The sequence below is a fragment of the Myxine glutinosa genome, chromosome 14 (genome assembly GCF_964187855.1).
Source record: "Myxine glutinosa chromosome 14, kmMyxGlut1.1, whole genome shotgun sequence".
Taxonomy (NCBI): domain Eukaryota; kingdom Metazoa; phylum Chordata; class Myxini; order Myxiniformes; family Myxinidae; genus Myxine; species Myxine glutinosa.
Window position 1 is genome coordinate 76343251 of NC_136274.1, and position 27534 is coordinate 76370784.

At 44.3% G+C, this 27534-nt stretch overlaps 1 protein-coding gene across 1 annotated transcript in view; it reads right to left on the bottom strand.

Moving 5' to 3' along the window:
- Positions 1–22933, bottom strand: part of LOC144888835 (uncharacterized) — a 36026-nt gene extending 13093 nt beyond the window's left edge. Inside the window, exons 1-10 of the mRNA XM_078768278.1 lie at positions 22624–22933; positions 15607–15690; positions 13394–13468; positions 13104–13187; positions 11073–11147; positions 10783–10866; positions 9062–9095; positions 4415–4512; positions 2018–2074; positions 732–779 (exon numbers count right to left, since the gene is read on the bottom strand). Coding sequence (XP_078624404.1) covers positions 732–779; positions 2018–2074; positions 4415–4512; positions 9062–9095; positions 10783–10866; positions 11073–11147; positions 13104–13187; positions 13394–13468; positions 15607–15690; positions 22624–22908 — 924 coding nt within the window. The 5' untranslated portion in view covers positions 22909–22933. The remainder of the gene's footprint in view (positions 1–731; positions 780–2017; positions 2075–4414; positions 4513–9061; positions 9096–10782; positions 10867–11072; positions 11148–13103; positions 13188–13393; positions 13469–15606; positions 15691–22623) is intronic.
- Positions 22934–27534: the final 4601 nt, after the last annotated feature.

Genomic DNA, 27534 nt, shown 5'->3' on the forward strand with positions numbered 1-27534 from the left:
TAGCCCCCCCCCCCCCCCACCCCCAGCCCTGTCTGTGCTCTGTCCTCCAAATACTCCTGCAGGTCACACAAGACTCTCTGCTCACCTTCACTCTTTCATTCCTCTTCTCTCCCGCCTCTGGACCAAACTCCCTCACTCTCTTCAATCCCACTCATCCCTCCAGGTCTTCAAAGCAGCTGTTCACCACCATCTCTTATCTTCCCCCATCCAAAAGCTTGATCTTTTCTACCCCTGTTAGTTCACCCCAGATCCACTTTTCTGAAATACCGACTTCTTTCCTGGAGGTCCTCGCTGTGTCCATGTGTTTTTAACTTCTCCCAACCCCACCCCCCTCCCCACGCCTCCTCCCCCCAAGCCCTCTCCCTCCAACAAATCTCCCGATGTCCCTGCTCTCAAATGTTAAACTTGTGTGCTTCCCCCCCTCTCCCCATCTTTCTGCCGCTCCTTTAATTTCGTCTTATGTGTCTGTTTGTTTTTTTATCATTAATGTTACGTCTCACACGAGCCTCGATCTTGTGTACAACAAAAAAAAAAAAAAAAAGGAGATCAAAGAATTCATATACAGCCTGACTGACGGACACCATGCGATGCTGATACCTCCCCTGAAGTTCGTTCCAGGTGAGCTAAAAATGCATCAAAGAACCAATTATGTCAAAAACACTAAATTAACGTTTAATAAATATTCCATCATTTACATGGACATTGTTGTGGGAAGCATAATTCATACGTACTGCCTGCTGTCCTGATGGTGTGTTTTTCGACATCTGAATGTTGCTAATCTGAAGGAAAAAGAAGATTACTTTCATTTGCAGGAACAAACTTGAACAGGACACATGAATGCACATGGATCTTAAACTGCGAACAAGCAGCACCAAATTAAGGGTGGATGTGGTGATCTTTTGTCCCCTTCCATCTTTGCGATTCCTCAGGGTGGATAGAATTCCACGACTAACAGTACAGGGTGTCCACAAAGTATTGTTGTGGTTTTAAAAACTTGTTACAACCAAACTGAAACAAGACTTTGTGGACACCCTGTACTGTTACATTTGCGGAATTCTAACCTCCCCGACGAACTGCCAGGCAGAAGAAAATAGAGCGGTAATGTCCCTGGGCTCACCTGGTAGAACCAGGGAACCACTGGTAAGCGTGGACGACCCACAAAATATGTCACGGAGAAGAAAGTAAACACCTTTGGAAGACAAACCCCTGATGTTTTTTTGATGCTGTGAACAAACATTGGTACATCAAGGCTGTGGTCAAGTTTCGTCAAACGTGTGTTTTTAGTTTCAGAGAAAAGAGAAAATACCTATTTTTGGGGGAGAGGAGGGTCAACCTCCAATACCCCCACAAACCCCCTTTAGATCCCCTCCTTTTCACCCGTCAGCCCAATGGGATAAGGGGTATTGTCGTCCGGGCAGGCGGGTGGGCGTCCGGCGTCCGTAAACTTTTGGTTTCCGTCAATTTCGAGCAGAACGGCTTGTCCGATTAAATCCATGTTTGGAGTGTGTGTTGGGGGTGAGTAGTGGAAGGTTGCTTTCGAAAATGGGAGTACTGCAATTTTCAATATGGCCGCCACGGCTTCCTTTCACCATGCATGGGCTGAGGGGTTACGCCCGCTTTCCGGTGCTATTTATTTAATGCTGTGAACAAACGTTCGTCCATCATGGGTGATGAAGGTTGTGGCCAAGCTTCATCAGAATTGTGTTTGTAGTTTCAAAGAAGAGAGCAAGTACCTATTTTGGGGGGCCAAAGATGGACCCACTTTCAACACCGGTGACCCCTTTAGACCCCAATTTTTTTTGATGCCATGAACAAACTTTGATATCTGAGTGTTTACCTACAGCCTGACTGACTGACTGACTGACACCGCACCATGCTAATACCTCCCCCTGAACTACGTTCCACGTGAGCTAAAAACGCATCAACAAACAATCACATTAAAAACACTAAATTAACGTTTAATAAATATTCCTTCATTTGCATGGACATTGTGATGGGAAGTATAAATCATACATACCAGCTGCTGACTTGATCGTGGGCGTTTCTTCTTCACAATGGTGGGTATCATGTATACCTGAAGGAAAAGGAAGATTACTTTCATTTCCAGGAAGAAAGTTAAACAGGGCACATCAATGCACGCGGATCTTACATTTTCGACGACCAGCATGAAATTACGGGTGGATGTGGTGACCTGTCATCCCCTTCCAGCCTGGCGGTTCATCGGCGTGTTTAGAATTCCGCAAGTGTAACAGTACAGGGTGCCCACAACGTGTTGGTGCTATTTATTACAACTTTGATTACAACCAAACCGGAACAAGACTTTGTGGAGACCCTGCATCGTGGATATTGACTGTGCAACGCACAAACAAAGTTTCATCCATCATGCTCTCTCTCCACAGTGGTGCAATGTTTGTTGGTCCAAACAAAGTTTCATCCATCATGCTCTCTCTCCACAGTGGTGCAATGTTTGTTGGTCCAAACAAAGTTTCATCCATCATGCTCTCCACAGTGGTGCAATGTTTGTTGGTCCAAACAAAGTTTCATCCATCATGCTCTCTCTCCACAGTGGTGCAATGTTTGTTGGTCCAAACCTAATCTTACAGCAATGAAATGATCCCAGGCACTCAGCTGGAATAATTAAAACTTATTTCCAAAAGAAAGATGAAGCAAAGTCCTTTAATATATAGAACAATACTCACAGCCCCCTCAAGGCCCAGATGTGAATATAATTGAAGCTGTGTGGGACGATTAATCTGACAGGTTCGCCCAGAAGTTGGCACACTCTTTTGGTCGGTGTTAAAACTAAATTAACTTTATTCTTGTGTTCCTGTCTCTATCATCAGGTGAATAATAATATTTCATGTCACTTGCACTAAAACCATCCACATACGGAGCACATGGCTTTGCTCGAAGAATGAAAATTTACGGTGAGGAAACAGTGGAATTTTCCGACAAGAAATAATGTAAAACGAGCTCCTACGTAATGAAGGATGGCATGACGAAGGGATATAAAGGTATGTAATGCCTTCGTTAAGCGGGGGATAACTGTATTTAAAATATACAATTAATAAAAAGAAGGGAAAGTGGTCCAAGAGCATTTTCCAACGCCTAAAATTTGTAATTCATACGAAACCATGAGGCCAACATTCCCCAATTTGTGATGCAGGAAATATTTAAACATATTTTATTGTATTTATCCAGGCAATGCTGGGTACTTCAGATAGTTGTGTTTAAATCTAGATATTTCAATAAGACTATTTTCATCAAGATTATTTGCATTGAACACAAAGTTTCCGTTTCCTTCTGCATCAGAAGAGAAACAAGTACAAAAAGTTTTAATTAAAACAAAAGCCGCGTCGATGTTACACAATGCCTAGATGCAGCTGTGCCTATAACGTCGATGTTATAGGCACAGGACATTCCTATTGATTCGATTACTTGATGTTATTTTTGTGCAAATTGAAAATATATCTCGGCAATTTCCCGTGTGTGGCGACGAATTTTTAATATATCTCGGCATTTTCCCGTCTGTTATTTCAGGCGGTGTATGACTGACCATGCCGTGATTTAAAAAATATATATCTCGGCAATTTCCCGTGTGTGGCGACACGTGAACGAAGCTATTCTCCTCTCTCGACATTATTGTGACAACGTATAAATTAAATATTTCATCGTGACGATCGTCATCAAATGGACGAATTTTAAATATATCTCGGCATTTTCCCGTCTGTTATTTCAGGCGGTGTATGACTGACCATGCCGCGATTTAAAATATATATATCTCGGCAATTTCCCGTATGTGGCGACACGTGAACGAAGCTATGCTTCTCTCTCCACATTATTGTGACGACGTATAAATTAAATATTTCATCGTGACGATTGTCATCAAATGGACGAATTTTTAATATATCTCGGCATTTTCCTGTCTGTTATTTCGGGCGGTGTATGACTGACCATGCCGCGATTTTAAAAAAAAATATCTCAATGGACTTGAAGTTACAGGCCTTTGAGAATTCATTTCGTTCTATAAAGGGCAACTTTCATCGGAATTTCTTCCCGTTTTTTTTCAACCGAGTCTAAAACTATGCTAGCGACTGTGAAAAATGAAATGATATATCGAATTTGATTTGAAATAAAACTGTGAGAGAGGAAGACACCACGGGCCTACAAAACAGGCCTCAAAGCTACGCGAGTTAATAAAATGGTGGATATTTGTTTATATGAAGCCTCTCCCACAATGGGTGGAGCTATGGTTCCCAGAATTGGTGGAGCTTTGAGGTTTTGTCTTCTCTGCAAGTAGAACAAGAAGAACAAGAACAATAGCAGAGGGCACTCTATGACCAGCGTCTTGTGACGCGGCTAAAAATGCAAATTTTCTGAGACTTTTGCACAGCATTATTCATGACATCCATACCTTGATGATGGGTCCGAGGATCCGCAGGATCAAAGCCAAACAAAGCAGGAGGATGACGGTTCTGCACACACCATTCATTACCTCATCATTCCACATACCTGTAAAAGAGAACATCTGTGTGGATCATTTCAACAAACCATCTGAGCTCATCCACCAAGGACTTTGTACCACTTGTTACCAAACCATGGTATCTCCATGATCATGTGAGAGTGGAGCAAACTACTGCATATTCACATTTGAGCCTTTATTCGATGTTTCCCCCCTCTGTTTTCAGTCATAAATGTTCTTTTTCGTGTCTGTGTAGGCCATCAGCCCCTAGTTTATATTTATACGGGAAAAGCACCTCCACAATTCAGATCAGGCCACAGCACCAGAACATGTGTGTGAGAAATCGAGGAAGAATATTTCTTGTCTTGTGATTTTGCTTTGTCTTTCCCTCGTGGTTTGAGTCTGAAGGCGTTTTCGATAATCATGGTTCCCATTCTTCCTTGACTCATAGGTGGGTGTGATCGGTTCAAAGGTGAGGGGTTTTATTATTGACAAGCAAATACAATGGGGATATTAATAGGGAGGAGGGATAGAGGAGGGGTAGGAGAGTGAGGATGGGGAAGGGAAGAATGAGGATGGGGCGAGGAGGGTTGGAGGGGGAGGAAGGTGTGGGGGAGCAAGGAAGGGGGGACAGCAAGGAAGTGGGGAGAGCAACGAAGGGGGAGGGGGAGAACAGCGAGGAAGGGGGAGAGAAATCTCTCAGAACACAATACACTCTGGGAGGGAGTGGTGGGACGAGGGGGGTGGGAGCGATAAAAAAGTGAGAAAAGGGAAAGTGAGGAGGGGAGAGTGAGGAGAGGAAGGGAGAGGAAGGGGGAGCAAGGAAGGGTATGGAGATTGGCGATCAGCGATGTATAAAGCGATTCGTAGGTGTGAAGCTTCATGCAGAAACCGTTGCGACCTGTTCCAAGGCAAGGCATTTTTGATCAGGCCAACACAAAATGGCAGATTCAGGCCCCTGCGAGGTTAACGTGCGATAACTAAGGGTAAGCCTTTTTTGGTATTTTATGATGAGAGTACCCCATTAATTATCTTCAAAAGCGGTGATTCCATCATCATCATCAAACTAAAACATGCCATTTGGTGTCTGTCTGTCTGATTAATTTTTGACCCCAATACATTCCGTCGTTACTTATCCAATCTCAACCAAACTTGACAGGATGACTAAGGATTACACAATGAAGGTTGTAGCGCATTCATTTCCCCCCCCCCCCCCCCATCCCCAAAGGGGGGTTTCTCCACCGAGCGGGTTTTCCCGCCATTTCCATCAATGGGTTTGCATGTGTATATCAATGTTAAATTAGCATTATCGTGGCGTTTCTCCAAAGAAGAAGATTTATTGTGGCGTTTTTCCAAAGACACTTTCAATAACAAAATGAATAATAATCACATATTATTAATGTTAAGACAACAATATCTATATAATAATAGCGTAAGGACTCGACTTTGTTATCCCTTTTACGCCACACCCAGTGACCCGATGCCCACGGCACTAATGGATTTACGATCTGCGAACCGTGCTCTTTATTTATCACGTACAGACATACTCGAAAAATCTGAATTAGCCGACGTTGGGGCCCAAAAGCATCCGATTAACTGCCGATATGACGCCATCTTACGACGCCATTGTATTGGCATCTGCTGGGTGAAGGCAAAACAAGCCGTCCACTGAGTGGACTATCCAGAGCATGCATTTGTGCCGGTGTCGGCGATCGTTGTTCATATACGCACTCTTCATTCTCATCTTTCTTCCTAACTCTTACTCGGACAAGCAAATCCCCGATGCCATCCATAATGGTACACTCTATCCGTACACCACATCCTCCCTTCCGTGGATGTTCCACGGGTTTCGGGAAGTCTATATAATAATAGCGTAAGGACTCGACTTTGTTATCCCTTTTATGCCGCACCCAGTGACCCGATGCCCACGGCACTAATGGATTTATGATCTACGAACCGCGCTCTTTGTTTATCACGTACAGCCATACTCGAAAAATCTGAATTAGCCGACGTTGGGGCCCAAAAGCATCCGATTAACTGCCGATACGACGCCATCTTACGACGCCATCGTATTGGCGTCTGCTGGACGAAGGCGAAGCAAGCCGTCCGCTGATTGGACAATCCTGAGCATGCATTTGTTCCGTTGTCGGTGATCGCAGTGTACGCTAACCTCATCAGGTGGGTTTACCATAATTTCTAAACATTCCGTAAACTGGGTATCTATTTGCCTGCTCCTGTCTTCTCACACGGCCAGTTATATGTGGCATGTTCAAGAGCACGGTCGTTCAAAGATGTGTATATCAAGGTTGATAATACGAGTACGCAAGGAGTCGTCAGAGGCTTGACTATTACCCCAAACATTGTTTATCCAGAAGTTTTAAAATAATTTCAACCTCTGATACTGCGTTCATTGTATTATATTCTATGTCATTCTATGTCATATTATTATCCCCTATGTCATCCATAATGGTACACTCTATCCATACACCACATCCTCCCTTCCGTGGATGTTCCACGGGTTTCGGCTAGTTATAATAATGTCCCATTTCCCCAAAGCGTTTTTCCTGCATTGAGAATTTGTGTAAATAGCTTATAGTTGTTATGGCGTTTCCGTGGGAGCAATGGCTGCTGAAGGAAGTAAAAATATTATAAACCACAAACACGTATGATTAGCTTTTTAAACAGTCGCTAATGCCCATTATAATCACTAAAAAAAAGAAATTTGGAGGAATCCCAACATCCGTGAAGTAAGGTTTACCTTCCAAACTGAGCGAAAATCTACGGTACTGTATGTACCCCACAAATAAATGTTGGATTAATAACATGGCCCTTTCTGGCGCCACCGTGGCATTTTTTGGAGCAAACTTTTGAAACTCGCTCCTGCTTTTTAACACAAAACTGAAAGGGAGGAAGCCCGGGTTGTGCTCTTTTACCAAGCAGCTAGCTCGTGATTGCCAAGCCAGCCGTTACTTAATGGTTTTTAATGGAGTGCTTCCTCGAATGCTTAAACCACTTGGCGATCTCTCCACAAGAAACTTGTTAAATGAACACACACCCAATGTTCTTGAGACCCGACCATAGATCAACTGTAATCTTTATACCCCAAAGCGGCATGACCCATCTTGCCGCTCCCGTCGTGAGCGGGTGTACTAGTTTACACAAATACACAGTTTTCATTTATGAACTCCCCTAAGTTTCCTTCATTTTTCATGCAAAGTTGCGAGCCACCAGCTTTCATGGTTTTGGAGTTATGGAGGAGACACACCGGCACACACTGACACACACACTTATTACCTCCGCCACCAAAGGTGGATGGAGGTTAAGTTTTCACAACTTGTCTATCCGTTTGTGAACAAAATATCTCAAAACGTTGTCGATGGATACGGACGAAATTTGGCAGAGATGTAGCGTATGTGACACCGACGAAATGATTAGATTTTGATGAAGATCCGGATTCGGATCCGACTACTATAATTTTTAAAGTGATTCTTCACCATTGGGAGATGGGGCCAAAAACGATACATAGCAGGATATCTCAAAAAGCTGTGGACGGATTTGGACGAAACTTGGTGGACCAGTTGCGGGTCTGACAAGGACGATTCGATTCGATTTTGGTGAAGATCTGAATATGGATTCGGATAGGAGAATTATTTAATTTTTGAAGAGATTCTTCACCATAAGGATATAGACACAAAAACGACACATAACAGGCTATCTCAAAAAGTAATGGATGGATTTGGAAAAAAGTTTTTGGACAGGTTGTGTGTGACAAGGAAGATTCAATTCAAATTTGGTGAAGATCCAGATCCGGATCTAGCTCGTGGAATTTTAAAAAGTGCTTCTTCACCATTGAGTGATATGGCCAACTAGGCGGAGGTATGCTCTCTACTGAGTGCCGTTCACGTTATGATAGATTTATTGTTTCTTATCGACTGTTATTTGCACTTGCTCATCCTGTTCCCTCACCGAGCCATTCTTGTCATTAAACCTGACTTGGTCTCGGGTGAATTCTCTTTGTCCTGGTGGCTTCATCTGGTGGTTCTCGTAATCCCCGTCAAGGATTGATTCGCTATTGGAGAAGATCGCGTCACATGATCAAGGTTTCCTTGGCCTTATTAGATCAGTCTTTTGGTCATCTCTTGGCAGCACACTCGCCCGCTTTGGGAACTGCAATCTGCCTGGTAATGCGGTCTTCAGATGCAGATCCAGCAGGGAGTCTTTGAAGCGGGTGACTGTCACGATTGTTTTAACATGACTCGCTGGATTTGTCCCGGGCAACCGGAACAAACCAGACAACCGTGACAATATCAATTGTTGTCACCGCAATATTCTGCGAAGTATTCCTTTGTCTGGGGTCACAAGACTTGCCGTGGTCATACTGAGTCTCCAGCAACCATCTTTTATTCCCTGATATTTTCATTCATGGAAAATTTCCGACTGTATTGCGATTTTTCCTGGGATATTGGCTTTGAGTTGCAGCAATTTGCAAAATTTCAGCTTTCTACCCCAAATCGAAGGTATTAAACATTATCTATCAGTGAGTGAGAGAGTCAGTGGTTAGAAAGAGCTTTATGTATCAGATGATGAAAAGTCACTTACATCTGCCTGGAATTGAAGTTACTTCATCCAGGAACTGAAAGGAAACCAAAACATATAAATATTAAACATTCTGAGGTCACTCATGTATCCACAAGTCAAAAGTTAAAGTTTATGATAACAAAAAGTAAATTTAGAAACTTTCGTTCATTTTTATACAAACAGAAAATGCCATCGGCCATCCTGCGCAGATGCAAGGCAAGACTCGTGCAACAATACGAGATGTTTTGCCACACCTGAGCCCACCCTCCAGGTAGAAAAATACCACACACTCATTTTGCACGACGCGGCATTTAACAGCTATAATCCTCACAGGTAAGTTTTTTAATAAACTCGGAGGAGTACCCGTCCCAAGTGACAGGAAAGGTTTAAGTGAATCTCTCAATTTAAATATTATTTCATGGACTTTAAAAAGGTCAATTGTGTTGCACTCGTGGTTTTGCTGAGAACAAAATATCTGAGATGCTTGTGGCGCCAACTGCAAAATGGTGGTGCAACATAGGGCTGCGGAGGTTGGATATTGGCTAAAAAGAGGACCACACATCCTGGTTGTGCAATACAATCTGGCATCAACATTACTTAGCAGGTGAGGGTGAATGGTCGCTTATCAAAGTTATCAATCTTGAATACTGGTGCTCCACAAGGCTGTGTATTGTCACCTCTGCTGTTCAGTTTGTGCACCAATGGATGTGTGGCTCTTAAAGAAGTTTGTAACTTTATTAAGTGCACAGACAATATCGCCATTATTGGCTGTCTTTCCGATCAATCATCCTTTGTGTCTTTACCGCGATGAGATTGACACATTGAATAAGTGGTGTGGGGACTTTTGTCTTACTCTGAATGTTTGCAAAACATTCGAGATAATTTTGGGAGAGGGTGTCCCTCAAATGTCGGGGGGGGATGGGGCAGGGTGGATACAGAAGGAAACTTCTTATCCCTCCCTATCCCCCTCTCCCCTCTCTTTCCCACACTCCCTCCTCTCATTCCCTCCCCTCTCTCCCCCATTACTCTCCCCATCCCCCTCTACACCACCCCTACCCCCCAATGTCCTGAGATAATTCACTAAATCTGAATACAAAATGGTTGCAAAGTTCATCTCTCCTCTGAACCTTGCTGTATTCAGCAATTCATACAGGTGTGTTTTGCCTTTAACCTGTTTTGTTATAACATCGCTCCCACGACAAAGTGTCCAACGTTTTGACACATCCAAGCTTTGGGAAAACCTTTGCCCCTGATTAATTTGGCCATGAAACACATGAAGCACAATAACTCAACCGATGGTGAACGTTTTTTTTAAACTTTGCGGAGCTTAAACTGTCCTGATGAACTGGAGGAAAGAATGAGATTAAAGAGAATGTGGAAGTTGGTTCCATAGGCAGAAAAAAAAGAGGAACAAATGAGAGGAGGTGGGCACCACCACACCCAAACTAGGGCCGAGTCACAACTATTGCATGTAGTTTTTCCTTCAACACTTGAGGATGTGTGCTTGTGGGGCATGAGGTGATGAGGTGGGAGGAGGTGCCTGGTTTCCAAGTGGATGGGTAGGCCTGATATGTAGTTTGGACATGTTTGGGTATCTAATTTTGTGGGACGGTATGTGCATATATGTGTCCGGGTGTGCAGATACATCCCAGGAGATTAAAGTACCGTACACGTGTTTCAGGAGTGAAGCAATCCATGCAATTCATGTGTGTTGTGGTTTCTGGAAGGAAGCGTTTGATTACCTTCAGGAAAGAAGTGGGTAAGATGCTGGCAATGTTTGCCCACAAAGATCCTAAAAATCCCTGTGGTTTCTCAAGGATGGGATTCTATGTGAGAGACACAAGAACATCAAACATGGACAATCAGTTATTTCACTGAAATAAAGAACGACAGAGGGTGACGTGCTCCCACCTGGGATTCCAGCATCAACCACCACAGGTCTGAACAGATTATAACGTCAGACATTCAAACCAAGAACAGATTTCTCTTCATTCTCAGGAAAGTGTTTGTGGAGGAATGAATGCTTCCGCACCTTGATAAAACGCAGTTGTGGTGGAAGTTTGTTGGAGATTTTGAGGAAGATGGAAAAAGTAAATCCCCAAACGTTCTGTAGGCCACACACAGGTACACCGCACCAACACTTCAACATTATTCCACACCAAACCCTCGACATTATTCAGTAATTTACAGCAAACACCAAATATTAGTCCTCATGATTTTTCAATGACATCATAAACTTGGTCCTCTGATTTGGATTCCTCCAAACTTCTGAAACATTTCATCAATTTGTCGAACAAATTTTAGCCTTGGCTTTCCCAGAAGGGACAAGAGAGTATTATAATTGGTCTGTATGAGGCAGTGAGTCCGTACACAATGCACCGTCAATATAGTACCCCGTTACCTGACCACTCCACCCTTCCCCCAGGATGCGACCATTGGGCAACTCTGACGTCCGATGACAAACTAGAACTCTTCCTTTCTTTTCCTTGTGCATCCCTTCCACCAAACTAGCTTCTGCTTCCAGCACTCCCATCCATCTCAGTGCCGCCAGTACCATCTCTCTCAGGACAGGGTCATCGGCCTTCTCAAGATCCACAAATCCCAATGCCATTTCACTTTGCATCTCTATGGGAATGAGAACCAAGCCAAGGATGGCAGCTTTGTTGAGGTACAACGCCACGCAGGTGGTGCCGGAAGTCATGCTGATCGACAGGCATTTGGCATGCAGTGTGGCCTTGCGGTTGGTTTGGTTTTGCCGACCCCATCATGTTGAGAATAAAAACCCAAACTTTGGTGACTCCATTTTTGTTCCCTGGTTTCCAAATGCATGTGTAGGCCTGATATTTGGTGTGGACATGTTTGGGTATCTGCTTTTGTGGGGCGGAATCTTTATTATAAAACAGGGGTGTCCGTCCGTCTCTGTCCCCAAACTACTCCCTCAGTTTTGTCGCTAGACCCGCCAAACCTCCTGTGGAACGTTTTTGGGTCCCAGCGGATGTTGCAAGGTAGGTAGGAGGTTTCATAAATTCCTCAATAAAATTATGATTTTGAAATTAACTCGAGACGAACCTGCCGCAAATCCGGAAGTGGACAGATGACGACAATGAGCTGGTTTGATAATATCTCAAAACAATCATCATTTAAAACAGAATTTTTAAAAAGTATCAATTTATGATTGGAATGACGATTGGAATTGAGGAAAGACAATTACAATTTTGAATTCGTAATTGTATTCACCCAACCGTACGGAACTACTCCACATCCGGATTTAAATATTTGTTGATGTCACGAATGTTGGTAAAAGTTAATTTTTTATTTTCTTGCTTCTGACCTCAGATAATTCTCTCGTTTTCTTTATTTTCTCCATGATCATTGCGGTGCACACAGTGACACAAAACAGCAGAATGACTCATTTTCTCCATTCAATCTGGATGAATGAGTGATTTTTATATTGTAGGCACCTGCAACTCACCACGGGTGAGCTCAATTCCAAAGTAAAGGAGAATCACCTGCTTGAAATCTAAAGATTTCTAACAACTTCTAAAAGGTGCCAATAATATTGTCCGGGCCATTTTATGATTTCTGTGTGGAATAAGCTAACATTTAGAAATGTTTTAAGCTTTTTTTGTTTTGTTCCACTGCAAACCAAAGAAATACAAATGTTAACACCAAAAGATTTGTAAATTTCAACAATTTCCTGGAAGAAATGGTGCATTATTTGAAAAAAGTGCAAGGGTGCCAATATGTTTGGCCACGACTATCTCCAACTACACATAGGTATGACACTAATCTGGTTGCAACTAGTGTGGGTTGTTTGGCCCTCAGCAGTTGAGTATGTTTATTTGTAGGATGAGGAGGTGCCTGGTTTCCAAGTGGATGGGTAGGCCTGATATGTAGTTTGGACATGTTAGGGTATCGAATTTTGTGGGACGGTATGTGCATATATGTGTCCGGGTGTGCAGATACATCCCAGGAGATTAAAGTACCGTACACGTGTTTCAGGAGTGAAGCAATCCATGCAATTAATGTGTGTTGTGGTTTCTGGAAGGAAGCGTTTGATTACCTTCAGGAAAGAAGTGGGTAAGATGCTGGCAATGTTTGCCCACAAAGATCCTAAAAATCCCTGTGGTTTCTCAAGAATGGGATTCTATGTGAGAGACACAAGAACATCAAACATGGACAATCAGTTATTTCACTGAAATAAAGAACGACAGAGGGTGGCGTGCTCCCACCTGGGATTCCAGCATCAACCACCATAGGTCTGAACAGATTATAACGTCAAACATTCAAACTAAGAACACATTTCTCTTCATTCTCAGGAAAGTGTTTGTGGAAGAATGAATGCTTCCGTACCTTGATAAAACGTAGTTGGTGTGGAAGTTTGTTGGAGATTTGAAGGAAGATGGAAAAAGTAAATCCCCAAACGTTCTGTAGGAAACAAACAGACACATCACTTGTTGAATTTATTTCACATCAAACACACCAACACTTCTGAATGATTAAACACAAAACCCGCAGCATTATTCAGTAATTTTACACCAAACTCACAATATTAGTCAGGAGCAGGGACCCGTGTAATTTCCACATCATGTAAAATATGACTTCAACTCCTCAACTCTGCCACACCCCTCACAAGCACAAAGAGCTCAACCTCTGCCTGTCCACCCCAAGTCCTCAACCTCCACCTCCCAACCCCAGGTCCTCACCCTTCCCCTCACAAGCACAAAGAGCTCAATCTCTGCCTGTCCACCCCAAGTCCTCAACCTCCATCTCCAAACCCCCGGGTCCTCACCCTTCCCCTCACAAGCACAAAGAGCTCAACCTCTGCCTGTCCACCCCAAGTCCTCAACCTCCACCTCCAAACCCCAGGTCCTCACCCTTCCCCTTCAACCCAAAGAGCTCAACCTCTGCCTGCCCACCCCAAGTCCTCAACCTCCACCTCCAAACCCCAGGTCCTCACCCTTCCCCTCTCACCCCAAAGGCCTCAATCCGATATATCACAGCGATTTCAATTTTCTCCTCCGACCAAATAAAACTCTTCCATTCGCTCCCTTGTGCAGGAGTGGAGGATACTCGAAAAGGTGGAAGGGGGGACATGTCTTGGGTCTCTCTGTACTAGGAGTGACAATTTGGAATTAGAAGCCATTTTGTATCCAAAGGGAGAGGTCGCTCCAAACCTGCGCCCATCGTGCGTGAAGCGTCATGTGTCCGTTTTCTGATACGAGCTCTTTCTCTGCAACAGCTCAAAATGGAGATTACATTTATTGATTAATTATTTAAGATCTTGCAACGCGTTTGAATAACCATACAATGAGACAGGATCGATTTTACTTAAAAACATGTCGCAGAAACCAAGACCAAACGAAGTGTAATGAGTGAGTAAAGGTTCACACTGATGGGTGTTTAATTTGAGGCGCACAGAGCAAGTGACAAGAACAAACACATCGGTCGTGACAGAATGGAGAACTTTGAAAGAACTGGAAAAAGAAAAATGAGAAATGTTGGCACACCATTCACACTAGATGTGCACACCATCCACACCAGATGTGCACACAACCCACACCAGATGTGCACACCATTCACACTAGATGTGCACACCATCCACACCAGATGTGCACACCATTCACACCAGATGTACACACCATCCACACCAGATGCGCACACCATTCACACCAGATGTGCACACCATCCACACCAGGTGTGCACACCATCCACACCAGGTGTGCACACCATCCACACCAGATGTGCACACCATCCACACCAGATGCGCACACCATCCACCCCAGATGCGCACACCATCCACACCAGATGCGCACACCATCCACACCAGATGCGCACACCATCCACACCAGATGCGCACACCATCCACACCAGATGTGCACACCATCCACACCAGATGTGCACACCATCCACTCCAGAAGTGCACACCATCAAGAGAGTAGAGAATTAGAAAGGATAACAACGGTGAATGAAAAAATGGAGAAACAGATTGAGAAGATTTGGTCTGTTGTGTGGCTGATTGAGAACTGTGGCACTGGGTGGTTTGCCATTGCCTTTCCCAACATTCAGTCATGGCAACAATTTGTCATTTGTCCAGGATGCCGGTGATCGCTCGCCTACTCTTGGCTAAGGACACCCTGAGATATTTATCGTCCACCAACTAATGCTAGCAGATGGGACACCCGGCTTAACGTCCATCCAAGGGACGGCACACACATTCATGAATCACCATACCTGTGAAACACCAGGATGACTCGGTCGGGATTCGAACCCAGGCGAGATAGCTCAGAGACCACCGAGTGTGTGTACCTGTAGCCATCGTGCCGCTTGACAAGGGAAACCTTTTTCTTTGTAATCGAACGAAACAGGAAAGAATAAATTTAAGAATGAATAAGCAAGGAATGAAGAAACTAGCTGTGTGGAACGACTCGTCACATATGTGTTTATCCTCGTCTGTTGGAAAGTGTGGACAGTGATATATATATACACGTGTCTGTCCTGGTATCATTTATACCCTCTGGGATTGAGGTGTGCGTGTTTCTGGAGTGGTGTGTGCGCGATCACACCTTCAGAGTGGAAGTCGGAAAGAAGTTGTGAACTTCCTTCCAATCAGAGTTGAATAACTCCACAATCTTCCGAGGAACAAGTTCCTGTGTTATGGACACAAGAAAACAAGAATGGGGAATTAATCAACGATATTTCACTGAAATTGTGATCAATGTTGAGGGCGAGGAGACACTCAGGGGAGCATTTTGTCGATATCAGTTTTAATGCGGACACCGAATACGAAAACCTGTTCTTCACCTCATAACGTCCTCGCAACAACCAAACGCGAGACGTGAGACCGTGAACTTCTGGAAGGTTCCACCGCACGAAACGAACCGTTCAAACCTCGAGAGAAGGACGCAAAATTTGAATGCGTTACGGCACGACGCCATGACGTCGACACGTCGCAAATGCAGACACCGAATACGTCCAGGTAACACGCAACGACCACCGGACAAAGCGGACATTTTGTGGAGTTTCGTTTTTGAAGAAAAACCTTCTCGGATTTTCGGAACGAGTCGGAAAGACGGAACCTTCTCGGTACTTGAACACCTGAAGGACGCGAGAGGAACTTTGACGCAGGAGGACGTTATTTGTCCCATCAAGCCTCCATTACATCAACACCCCATTCATTTAATCTACAACATTGGACGGAGAACTCAGTCGATAAATGTCCGAGGAAATACATGAAGAAACCGTCCGTTTACAACTCACCTGTTTGAAGATGTCACCCGGTGCATGGTGGGAAATGGGGTGAAAGATGGTAAATGTTGATAGTACGAGCAAAAAGAGCGCGATGAGACAAGATACAACCTTCATGTTTCTCTTCTCACGAACAATGAGAGGAACAGCGATTGTGCGTTCAAATATGTACCAGCGAGAACAATTGTAACCATGGAGACAGAGCGGACACGGCGAGCAATGCATAACTAGCTCTGAACAGTTTCATGATAATGGTGAAAATTATACATTAAAAAAAGATAATTCACAATTAAAATAATTAACATTTACTGGATGAACACTTTAAATAATAAACGGCTGTTTTCATCTATAATTTTCATCATATATCCTTCAATTGAACGAATCAGGCAACATTCTCATTGCCATTAAATAATTCATTCCGTCGTCATTTCATCGCTATGGCAACGGATGTTCATTGATCAGAAAGTAATTCCTGATGTTTTTCAACCATTAAATCTGTAAATAACCCCAGGACAACAACAAATAAACAGGTGTGTGCTCTGTTACCAAGTGGCTTACTATCGCTTACCCAGTGGCTTACTATCGCTTAACGAGTGGCTTACAATCACCTACCAAGTGGCGTACTATCACGTACTAATTGGCTTTCTATCGCTTACTAAGGGGCTTACCATCGCTTAACGAGTGGCTTACTATCGCTTACTAAGGGGCTTACTATCGCTTACCAAGTGGCTGACTATCGCTTAACGAGTGGCTTACTATCGCTTACTAGGGGGCTTACTATCGCTTACCAATTGGCTTTCTATCACTTACCAATTGGCTATCACGTACCAAGCGGCTTACTATTTCCTCCCAAGCAGCTTACTATCGCTTACGAAGCAGCTTACTATCGCTTTCCAGGTGGCTTACTATTGCTGACCAAACAGTTTTCTATTGCTTATCAAGCGGCTTACTATTAAGCGGCCTAACCCCCCCCCCCCCCCCCCCTTCCTCACTCCCCGCCCTTTGCTGCCATAACAGCCTCCACTCTTCTGGGAAGACTTTCCACCACATCACCATAGACGTTTGCGCTATTATAAGATTTGGATCAGAAAAATCTTCTTCAAATTCGTTTTCTGACGAGTCTGAAGTGAGATGTGCATAAATTATATTATCGGTGGCGTTGCGAGAAAAACTTGCCGTTGATTACGTCACCACTGTGATGACGTCATGGACATCGATACAGTTTAAGATAAAACATTCAAATCAATTGAAATCGAATCGCTCCTCGATCACAAACTGACATTTACACCCACAGGGACAAACATGTGGACACAAGGGAACCAATTGTTTCATAATCCCGCGTTTTGCTCAAACATAAATAAACCCGCCCAACGTGGGGCTCGAACCCACAACCCTGGGATGAGGAGCCCCATGTTCCTACCGGGTTGTGAGGGGAGGCTAACAACAACTGTCTCGCCTGGGTTCGATTCCTGACGCCGCTATAAAATGCCATCCTGGTGTTTCACAGGGAAGGTGATTCATAATTTGTTTGCGGTTCCTCATGATGTGTTTGACATTCCTCAAACGGACGTTAAGCCGGGTGTCCCGTCTCCCGACATTCGTTTGTGGACGTTAAAGACCCCACGGTGTCCTCGCGAAGACTGGGCGAGCTATTGGGATTCAGGCGAGAGACGAGTTTGGGACACAATATTTTAAAGCAAACACAGAGTTGAGAATCGTGGTTGCAAGTTATAGCTGGGTCGGGATTCAGGCACAGACGAGACATGTTTGAAGTGAGCGTGCGGACATCGAGGTCATCGTGTCAGGCCTAGTTGGACCGTGAGTATGTCTATACCTGAAAGGGAATAAGGTTTACGAGGCTCTCGGAGATGTTTACGTAATATCCTTGAAGTTTCTATATGAGAGAGATGGATGCAAAAAACATATTGGAACAGGAAAAATTATTTGGACCAATTGGTGGTGAAAACGGACACACACACACACACACACACACACACACACACACACACACACACACACACACACACACACACACACACACACACACACACACACACACACACACACACACACACACACACACACGACGAAGTCGGTTCGGAATACTCAGCTTCAGCGAGGTGGAAATGAGCAGCTGCATATTTCACCATCCACAGGAAGGTTCTCTAACCGCACTTTTAAACCGGTTAAAACGTTCACGTAAACCTTCGCACTTGTTTAAAGTTCACCTGCTGAAGTTCTAGAAGGTAACCGAGGTTGAAGTAAAGTATGAAACAGCAAAACAAAGCACCAAGAAAGACACACGTCCTCGCCATCTTGAAGCAAAGTTTCAAATGCGATAAAGAATCATCGCTCTGTGACGTCACACCCTCACAGTGACGCCCATTTGTGACATCACAATTAAGGGTTCTGTTGGCTGTCAGTTCGAATAATCGACATAAAAACGGTATTTTATTTCGAGTACATTTGTTATCCCATTGATGATGATGAACGCTCATCATTTGTTTCCAAACATTTCCCATTATAATTATTGTGCTATATGTTATAGTCGGATTCTGTTGTTTTAAAGTCGTCACCATGGTTACCAGTCATTTCAGAGCAGGTCAATCCCTCAGCCTTTATAATTGACATCTTCATAACTGTCTATATTGTGGCGGGCCCCGGGTTTCAGATCTAAGAAGAGGTGTTAGCCTCAGTTAACCTCAAACTTACAGGGCCTGAGGCAACCGAGCATGAATAACTTTGTGGGGGCAGCAGATTGCTAATCTACTGCAGATGCCAACCAGTTAACCACGTGCTTCAGTGTCTGCCATCTAATACCGTTTACCTAAATGTCACGTCACCTCTGGGCCGGGATACACGCTCTCGCCCATGCAGCAATCTTATCTTAATTAGATATTTCAAAAGTTTGCTCCGAAAAATGCCACGGTGGTGATGAATCAGTGGTGATTTTAAAACTGGTCCGATTGTATTGTTCCACGGGTACAGGATTTCAGTGACTGTGGATTAATTATTTACATAACGTGATGCTCTGGATAATCATTCATAAACCCTCTTGACTGAGCACGTCTACCAAATAAATCTTTTTGTTTTATCACTCGCACAAGTACTTTTTCTCCCTGACTGTGTATGTTTTCCATCTAATTTCGAATCCCGTTTTTCAAAATCAATCCCTAAAGTCAAAAGATATGGGGATAAAATACCTAAAATTGAGGCATGAATATTTCTCACCAGATTGCAGGAAAACGCATCTCAAGCAGTATAATTTTCAAATTTTCCTGGGAGAGCATCCCCAGCCAGACCCCCTGCTACAGGCTTCGGGCCTTCGGCCCACGAGTTGGAGCTTCGCCCTCATCAGTTGTGGCCCCTCCTCCCCCTTATTGGAAAGCCTCGATCCACCCCTGCTATAAATTATGTATTATTGGACCACGACTGCGTCCATCAATTTCGTCCATTAATTCAGTACTATTGGAAGTCGCAAGTTGCCTATACCCGCATTATATTCTAAACGGGATCCAAATCCGTCACAACTTTTTAGAATAGCCTGCTACATATCGTTTTTGTCCCGATCTCACAATGGTGAAGAATCACTTTAGAAATCAAATAATTTATAGTATGCGAATTCATATTCAGATCTTCAACCAAAATCGAATCGATTAGTCCTTATCAGACACCCAACGTGTCCACGAACTCTAATTCAAATCCGTCCACAACTTTGTGAGATATCCCGCTATATCGGTTTTAGCCCGATCTCCCAATGGTGAAGAATCGCTAAATTCTCGATGGTATTCATAGAATACTTACCCTGCACAGTCAACTTGGTGTGAGCCAACTCTTCTGTTTTTGAACGTTTCTTTTTTTTTGATCCAATATGGCTGCCCGACCACGTGAGCGATGACATCATATTTATATTCTCCAAATAATTGTTGCATAGATCACGCTCAATACATTTTAAACTGATCAGACAAAGCGTTGTCCCTGTCGAATTATGACGTCATAATTATGGCACTGTAGAAGTAGGACTTCTACATGGATTAATTAATTAATACTTGAACAAAGTATGATACTGATCAGTGTTTCAGGTGTGGAGAACGAGGACACTGGAAAAGAAACTGTCCGTATTCCAATAGGAGACAATTTGGCGGGGAAAAACAAGATCGAGGGTACCAGCAATCACCCGCACCTCAGACAACGGACAGGCCTCCGTTGTTGCAGACCCAAAACGAGGATTGGCCTCAACAGACTAGATGGACATCTAAACCCTATAACTATAACTAGACCAAGATGAGCAAATGTCTGTGGTTCCTTTGGCTGCAAACTCTTCTGATCAAGAATAACTCATTTTTGTTCATTGGCAATGTAATGCTTAATTGTTTAAGTTCCATAAAATTCCCAGAAAAGGAAGAGATTAAAATTGAATGCAGATTTGTATACTGAATCGAGGCTCGTGAAAGATATTGGGAAGATATTGGGAAGTCTGGAAAATTGAAGTAAAAGGACCCCAAATTGGACTTAATTATTGGATATAGTTCAAGAAATCCTATACTTGACAACTGCAAACGTGTGTTTATGGGGCATCATGGAGACTTGAAATAAAAGACAAATTTTTGGGAACAATTGATTTACCAATTGGTGGGGAACGCCATGGATGATGATAATGTGGGTTTGTGGGACAAATTGACATTGTTCATATGGTATATGAGTGTGTGTTTTAATCAATTTTGGGTTAAATAATATGGCAATAATTGACCATGAAGTAAAAAGGGAACTGCACATTTTAATAAGGATAGACCAGATGGAAAAAAAACTGGATAATCTATTGTGGGACAAAACGTTGCTCTAAATGTGGACATTAATGGACAAATGTGGACATTGTCTGTGTTTAAAAAATTGTGTCTGTGTTTCTAAAAATTAATGGACGAAAATTGATGGACAAACTTTACAGAAATGACACCCACCCCGATATGGAAATAATGCTTCAGATGCAAACTCGTGTACATAATGCATGAGTTTGTGTAACTTTCAAAAGATTGCTGAAAACGGCAGTATACCTGTCTCGAAATAAATAACATGATATGGTTGGGATAAAATATCCATGAAATAAAAGACATAATTTGATTATGAAGGTTATCTCAATTGAAAAAGCAGATGGAAATGCAAAGATTGCTCCTCTTTTGATGTGCTGAGTTACAAGCAGCCATTAATTAACAGTATGAAATTGTGAGTAACCTTGGGATTCCATTTTTGGATAATGCTTACATGAGGACACAAAGCTATTTATGGATATGAGCTTCATAAAATTAAAAGGTAATGATATGCCTTTGGGAGTAAAATTAGTCAAATTTGTAAGGGATCTTACACGGACTTAGCAGAGTCTCTTGGAGAGTCTCTCTGCTCACGAATTTCTGATACATATAAATTTGGATTTTATCAGAATGTAAAATTGTGCTGTAGGAATGGGTGGGTATTAGGGGTAGATAATATGTTTTAACAAACAAAGACAGATGTGAAAATGGGGAAGAGCTCACTAAGATGAGCCGGATGATTTATGAAAGGAGATTTTAAAATACTCCTAGAGAATAGTAATATTTTGATAAGTACCAGGGAATTGGTTCTGGGTAGAGACAAAATTGTTGAATGGATAACACAAGAAATGGTAATGGTAGACCTCAATGTATCTTGACTTATGAAGTAGAATGACGGAATGAGTGAATAATTTTATGAAGCTGGTTAAATTAAATGAGATATTACTAAGACTCAGAGTTATGATTCTTCCTTAGGGAAGTTGGACGACAGCTCCAAATCAATGGATCGATAATAAACTAAAGTATGGATGATATATTTTGTTTGTAAAAAAATAAAACAACAATAATAATGTTGTAGGTGACGGGTCGCGCCTCCCGGCACGGCCGTCCCACGGGTGCAACGCCGGCTGGTTCGACACAGATCTCGGGTTACGCGCCTCTATCGCGATACCAAATTACACCTGTGCCTTGCCAGTTGGGGAGACACCCGTCGCTACAGGTTGGGTTTGTCAGAGACCGAGCGAAGTCTGCCGCAACCTGTAGCCAGCTTGGTTTTAATTACAAATCGAGCGGATTGCTCTTCAATGCGACACAGATGAATGCAGTGCGGCAACTTCCATACGAATCAACCAGATTTAATGGGGGAACATTAGGGTACACAAAACAAGCAAGGCGTTCACGATAACATTATAATTCAACTATGAGTAATAACCCGCTCTTATCTAGGGAGCTACAATTAAGGGTTTCGCGGGGTGACCCTAACGAGATAAACCTTAGGCCTGGACAACATTCATACAAGACAGGGGGTACTTGGTGGTGTTGATGGACGAGAGGTGAAGATGTGAAAAGGGCGAATGCAGCTCGTAACAAGCCGATGTCGCCGGATTCGAACGCCCCGCTTGGGCCTGCAGTCTGCCAAATGGCGGCCCGCCCTCTTATCGGCCACGCATCAAGCGTCGCGAAATGGCGGCCACCCGCTCTCCTTATCGGCCACGCGATCAGCACGATTTTCCGTTTCTCCCGCTCAACCACGCGCGGAGAGAGCTCTCCGGCGGGAACCCGCCGCGAAGGCCTGTCCACACGCCATCCGCGCATGCATCTTTTTTCCACCTCCTCCCTCGCACGTGCTCAGCGACCCCTCGAAAATGCCGCTTCCGGTTTTTGACGGCGCTTGTCGTTTTTGCCCGCTCAATCGCGCTTTCTCACGTCAATCCATTGCCTCGATCATGGCATTGCAACCGTGGCCGGTCTTAATGGAACTTGCACCTTGTTTGATTGTCAAGATGTAATTAAAAGGGAACCGTCTCTTGTACACCACCAATGCACCACACAAAACAGCCTGCTACACCTTCCGACACAAAACTACCATCCCAGTACAGACGATCTATGGTAAACATACATCTAAGAGGGGACCTGAACTAATTCTATATTTAATAAACCACTAAGGGCCATTTCCGCAACACTACCCCCACCTTTCTCCCGAGGCTCTCCCGAGCCTCCACTAGGGGCAGCCCGCGGGAATGGCCCTGTCTAACGTACAGCACAAATCTCCCATTTACTCTAACCCACAACATTGCAAGCACTTAACTCCAAGAAGCAAAGTATCAGTAAGATTGGCATGTCCCTATCCTAGTGTGTCGGATCACTAATCTAACAAACACATCCACACTCTATGCACAATACTTAACATTCTAATTACTAGGGCATTGCCCGTACGTGGGTGCCCGTTCCTTGCCAAAAAAAAAAAAAACGCTACCCGTACGCTCTACCCCGCCCGTACGCCCGTAAACAAAAAAAACAACGCTCTTCGCTTCCGCCCTTCGCTCTGACTGAATTGGGAGAAATAATGCGCATAAGAAATCGAGAAATTATTATTTTCTCCGGAAGAAATCGAATTACGAACCGTACCGTAATGGCGCATGCGCTCAGCTCCGCTCGCTCTCACATCGGCCACGCCTACGCAACAAAGCGTTCTGTGATTGGCTGCCGGAAGTGAAGTCTTCACTGTCCGGAAGTTCGCAAATCGCAGTTACGATGAATCGTTTTAATTTAATCGCAGTTTGAATTCGTTTTAAAACATAGTTTAACGGCAACATAGTTTTCCAACGTGAAATAAATGAATACGCTCTCAAATGTGCCGTCCGAGGCAGAGTCTGATCGCCACGTTCGGCACACGTGATAGCTCGCTGCTCTCTGATTGGTTGAAGCGTTTTTTGGACATAGCTCGGTAAGTACTTCTCCGATTAATATGAAACCTTGAAAAGGCACATCCTCGGGTCCCCAGCAATATACCTGGCAAGTTTAAAGTATATCGGTCCGGTAGTTGTCGAGAAACAGCGGTCACAGACAAACATACATACATACATACATACATACATACATACATACATACATACAAACATACAAACATACACACAGAGATTACTGGAATTATAGATAGATGCATTTGCGCAGGAGGGCATTCAATGTTACTTTCAACACCAATATTCACATCGGAGCAAGACATTCAGAGTTTCAAAGCTTCTTGACGTGTTCGCTCCTTCACGCCTCCTCCCGGCAGTGTTGTGTCTTCACCCCAGAGGGGTTTCCTTACTTCGTGGCCTTATTGGCCTCTCACCAGGTGAGTTCAGTCGGCCCAGTGGCCTAATCTCACAAAGAGTCCTTCGGCCCACTGAGCCAACAAGACGGCATGAATCTTCGGCTGCAACAGCCCGCAAAAGCACTTTGGCCTCCATGGCCCAAAAAATGCTTCGGCCCACATGGCACACAACCGAGCAGCAGCAGGCAACAAGCCCTGCCTTGGACAGCAGGTGGCACAGTTCTACCGATGGTAAGCAAATGCAGTCTGGAGGCATTCTTGAGGGTGCAAGTGGGGGTGATGACCTCAGCCCAGGCAAAATGAAGAGTACCCTTAACCTTCCTTGCCTGACTTATCTTGGTACGACTTGTTTTAGTATGGTCTTTTTAAAAAGTCCTTTCACTTTTTAGCTGACAGGATGGTGTGCTTCTTAATCAATTGTTATCTGTGTGCTCATGACACACTGGTGGCTTCTCTGGCACTTGGAGAGGGCGACCGAACCTGGCCCTTGTTCACAACTTTCCCATCAACACGACTCGTACCAGGTGTCACACATGAATGGTGCGGAGGAGAGTTCATCGAACCTAACCTTTTACTTGAAGCTCTAACCAATGGCACAAACCCTGCCATTGCCACAATGATCCTAATGACCCATTTTTCCCAACCTCGCACACTGTTCCATTCTTTTAAACCTGGGCAAGGCCCTTATTTGTCTCTTTTTCTTCACTTGGTGGTGCCAGGCATAACTCATTGGCTGGGGAGTGTGACTACAACTAGGCCTCTTTGCCTGCTTCCAATAGGTGGTGGGGGACACCCAGCGACCTCGGGGTTCACCAGAGCGCGCCTCTGGCGCTCCTAAATAAGGGGTGGCTCTCTAGCCCCCACACTGTGCTCTCCAAGCACTCTAACCGGGTGGCTCTCTAGCCCCCGCACTGTGCTCTCTTAGCACTCTAAACCCTACTGTCTGGTGTCCCCTCCTGACTCACCAACTTCCAATACCATGTCACACTCCCAGCCAGTACCACCATACCTTGGCTGCACCTACCCCTAGCAGTCCGCCTGCACAATGGAACAGCAGCCAGAATCCACGTCAAATCCACTAAGTCCCCCTAACCTACACTCACTTGGTTAGGAGACTCCTACCAACAGGGTACATTGTTCGCACTCACTCTCCTCATTCACACAATCACGCCATTCATCCCAAACACCTTCGTCATTCATTCCACAGTGCCACACACCCAGTCCACAACACCATCCAACACCTTCCACTTTTTGCAGGGGTGTTTAACGCCCTGTCTGTCATGTCCCCACTATTTCTCTCACTTTTTTTTTCTTTTTTTTTCAATCTGGCCTGCTTCTGTGGCTCATTGGAAAGGGAGTGAGGGAAGGAATCCCTCATTACCCCTTACATGGCCCCGCCGCCTTTCCGCCACGGCTCATAAGGGTCACGTCTCAATTGGGGTCGTGGTCCACCCCTCCTTTTCTCCAGGGTTCGCGGAAGTCAGGTAGACCCCACTTGGGGGAGCGGCCTCCCCCTCTTCTCTTTAATTCCCTGAAGACAGGTAAATCCCATTTAGCTAGCCGAACCCCTCGTGTCCTCAGAGAGGTCCGATGACCAAGGGACACCTGGCGGTGTCGTTGCTGGGCCCCTCTTGTTCGAAAATGGGTCCAGGGAGTATGTGATGCATGCCAACGCCGCCTGCTACGCATCTGCGCTCTACCTCGAAGTTCCTGTGAAGCTGAGGGAGAAATTACAATCCCCTTTCTAAAGCCTGCTCCTGGTGGAATTTCTATTTCCCCTTGCACCTCGAACCTATTTCCTACGTCACCACTCATTCCATGCTCCGCACTCACACACGTTTCGGCCTTGACAGCACACCCCGGTGCTGTAAACTGGACTATGGGCTCACAGCATTCATCCACAGGCATTCCATCCACACATTCAGGTGTCACGCATACGTGCACCCCATCGGACAGAGTCTCTTGATTAACATCAAATCCAATTGCGAACTTAAGCTCATCGTCCGCACCATGTATGCAGATGCCCACGTACCTGCTTCGTTCCAAAGTCACATCGGTCCGGTCGCTCATCATTGGTTCGCCACACTCCTCTGGGCCTGTCAGCTTCACTTGCTGGACCTGCTCAAAATGTGTTTCATGAGTCAACAACCCCGTATACTCCCTCCATGTCTCCAGCACCAGGGTTTGCTCCAATTGTTGTTTCATTTGACGAGTGATGCCAATCAAGTCCTGCACCACTAACATTCCTCCCTGTGATGACGTCACACATCCCACATTATTGTGCTGCCCTACTTCCTGGCTCCATTTTCTTTCCCAGTTGAGTCGTTCTTCCTCTCTGAGCCTTTTTAGTTGTTCGTTACCTTTCCGGAGTCTTTCCATCTCTGCGGACTCCACCCTTGCTTTCTCCTTTAATTGGTCAATTTCCGATTCATATTCCTCTTGTTTCTTATGCCACCGTCCCTCTTGTGCTTCATTCTCCAATCTCGTCGTTTCTCTCAATTGATTGATTTCCTTTTCCTGCTTCATTCGTTGTTCTTTCATTACACGTTCATCCATCTCATTCTTTAACCTGGCTTTGGCTTCCATCTGTTCAATCTGCACAGTGTGGTTCCTTAACGTTTCCTTCTCTGTCCTCTCTCTTTCCTCACTCAACATCCTCAGCTTGTTTTGTAATTCCCTTTCTTTGTTTTGGTGTTTCTGTAACTCCATCTCATTTTTTAGTCTTGCTTTACCTTCTATCTGCTCAATCTGCCCAGTGTGTTTCCTTAACATTTCACTCTCCATCCTCTCTTTTTCCTCACTTATCTCCTCTACTCTTTTGCGTGCTTCCTCTCTCCTTTTGTCCATCCTCTTCACGTATTCCTTGCTACTTTCCATTTGACGTGCCAGTTCATTTCCTCTGTACTCTGATTCCCGAAACTGGCTTGATTTCTCAGACAATTCTCCCTTCAGTTGTTCCAATTCCAAATCGTGTTCCTCTCTTTCCTTTTTCAAGTTCTCCCGATCCCGGGCGTTTCTGCTTTGTTCTTTCTCTATTCTCTTGTTCAGTTTGCTCTTCTCTTGTTCCATGTATTCCTCCCCTCTTTTTATCTTCTGTTCTAGGCTTTCTCTTGTCTGATCAC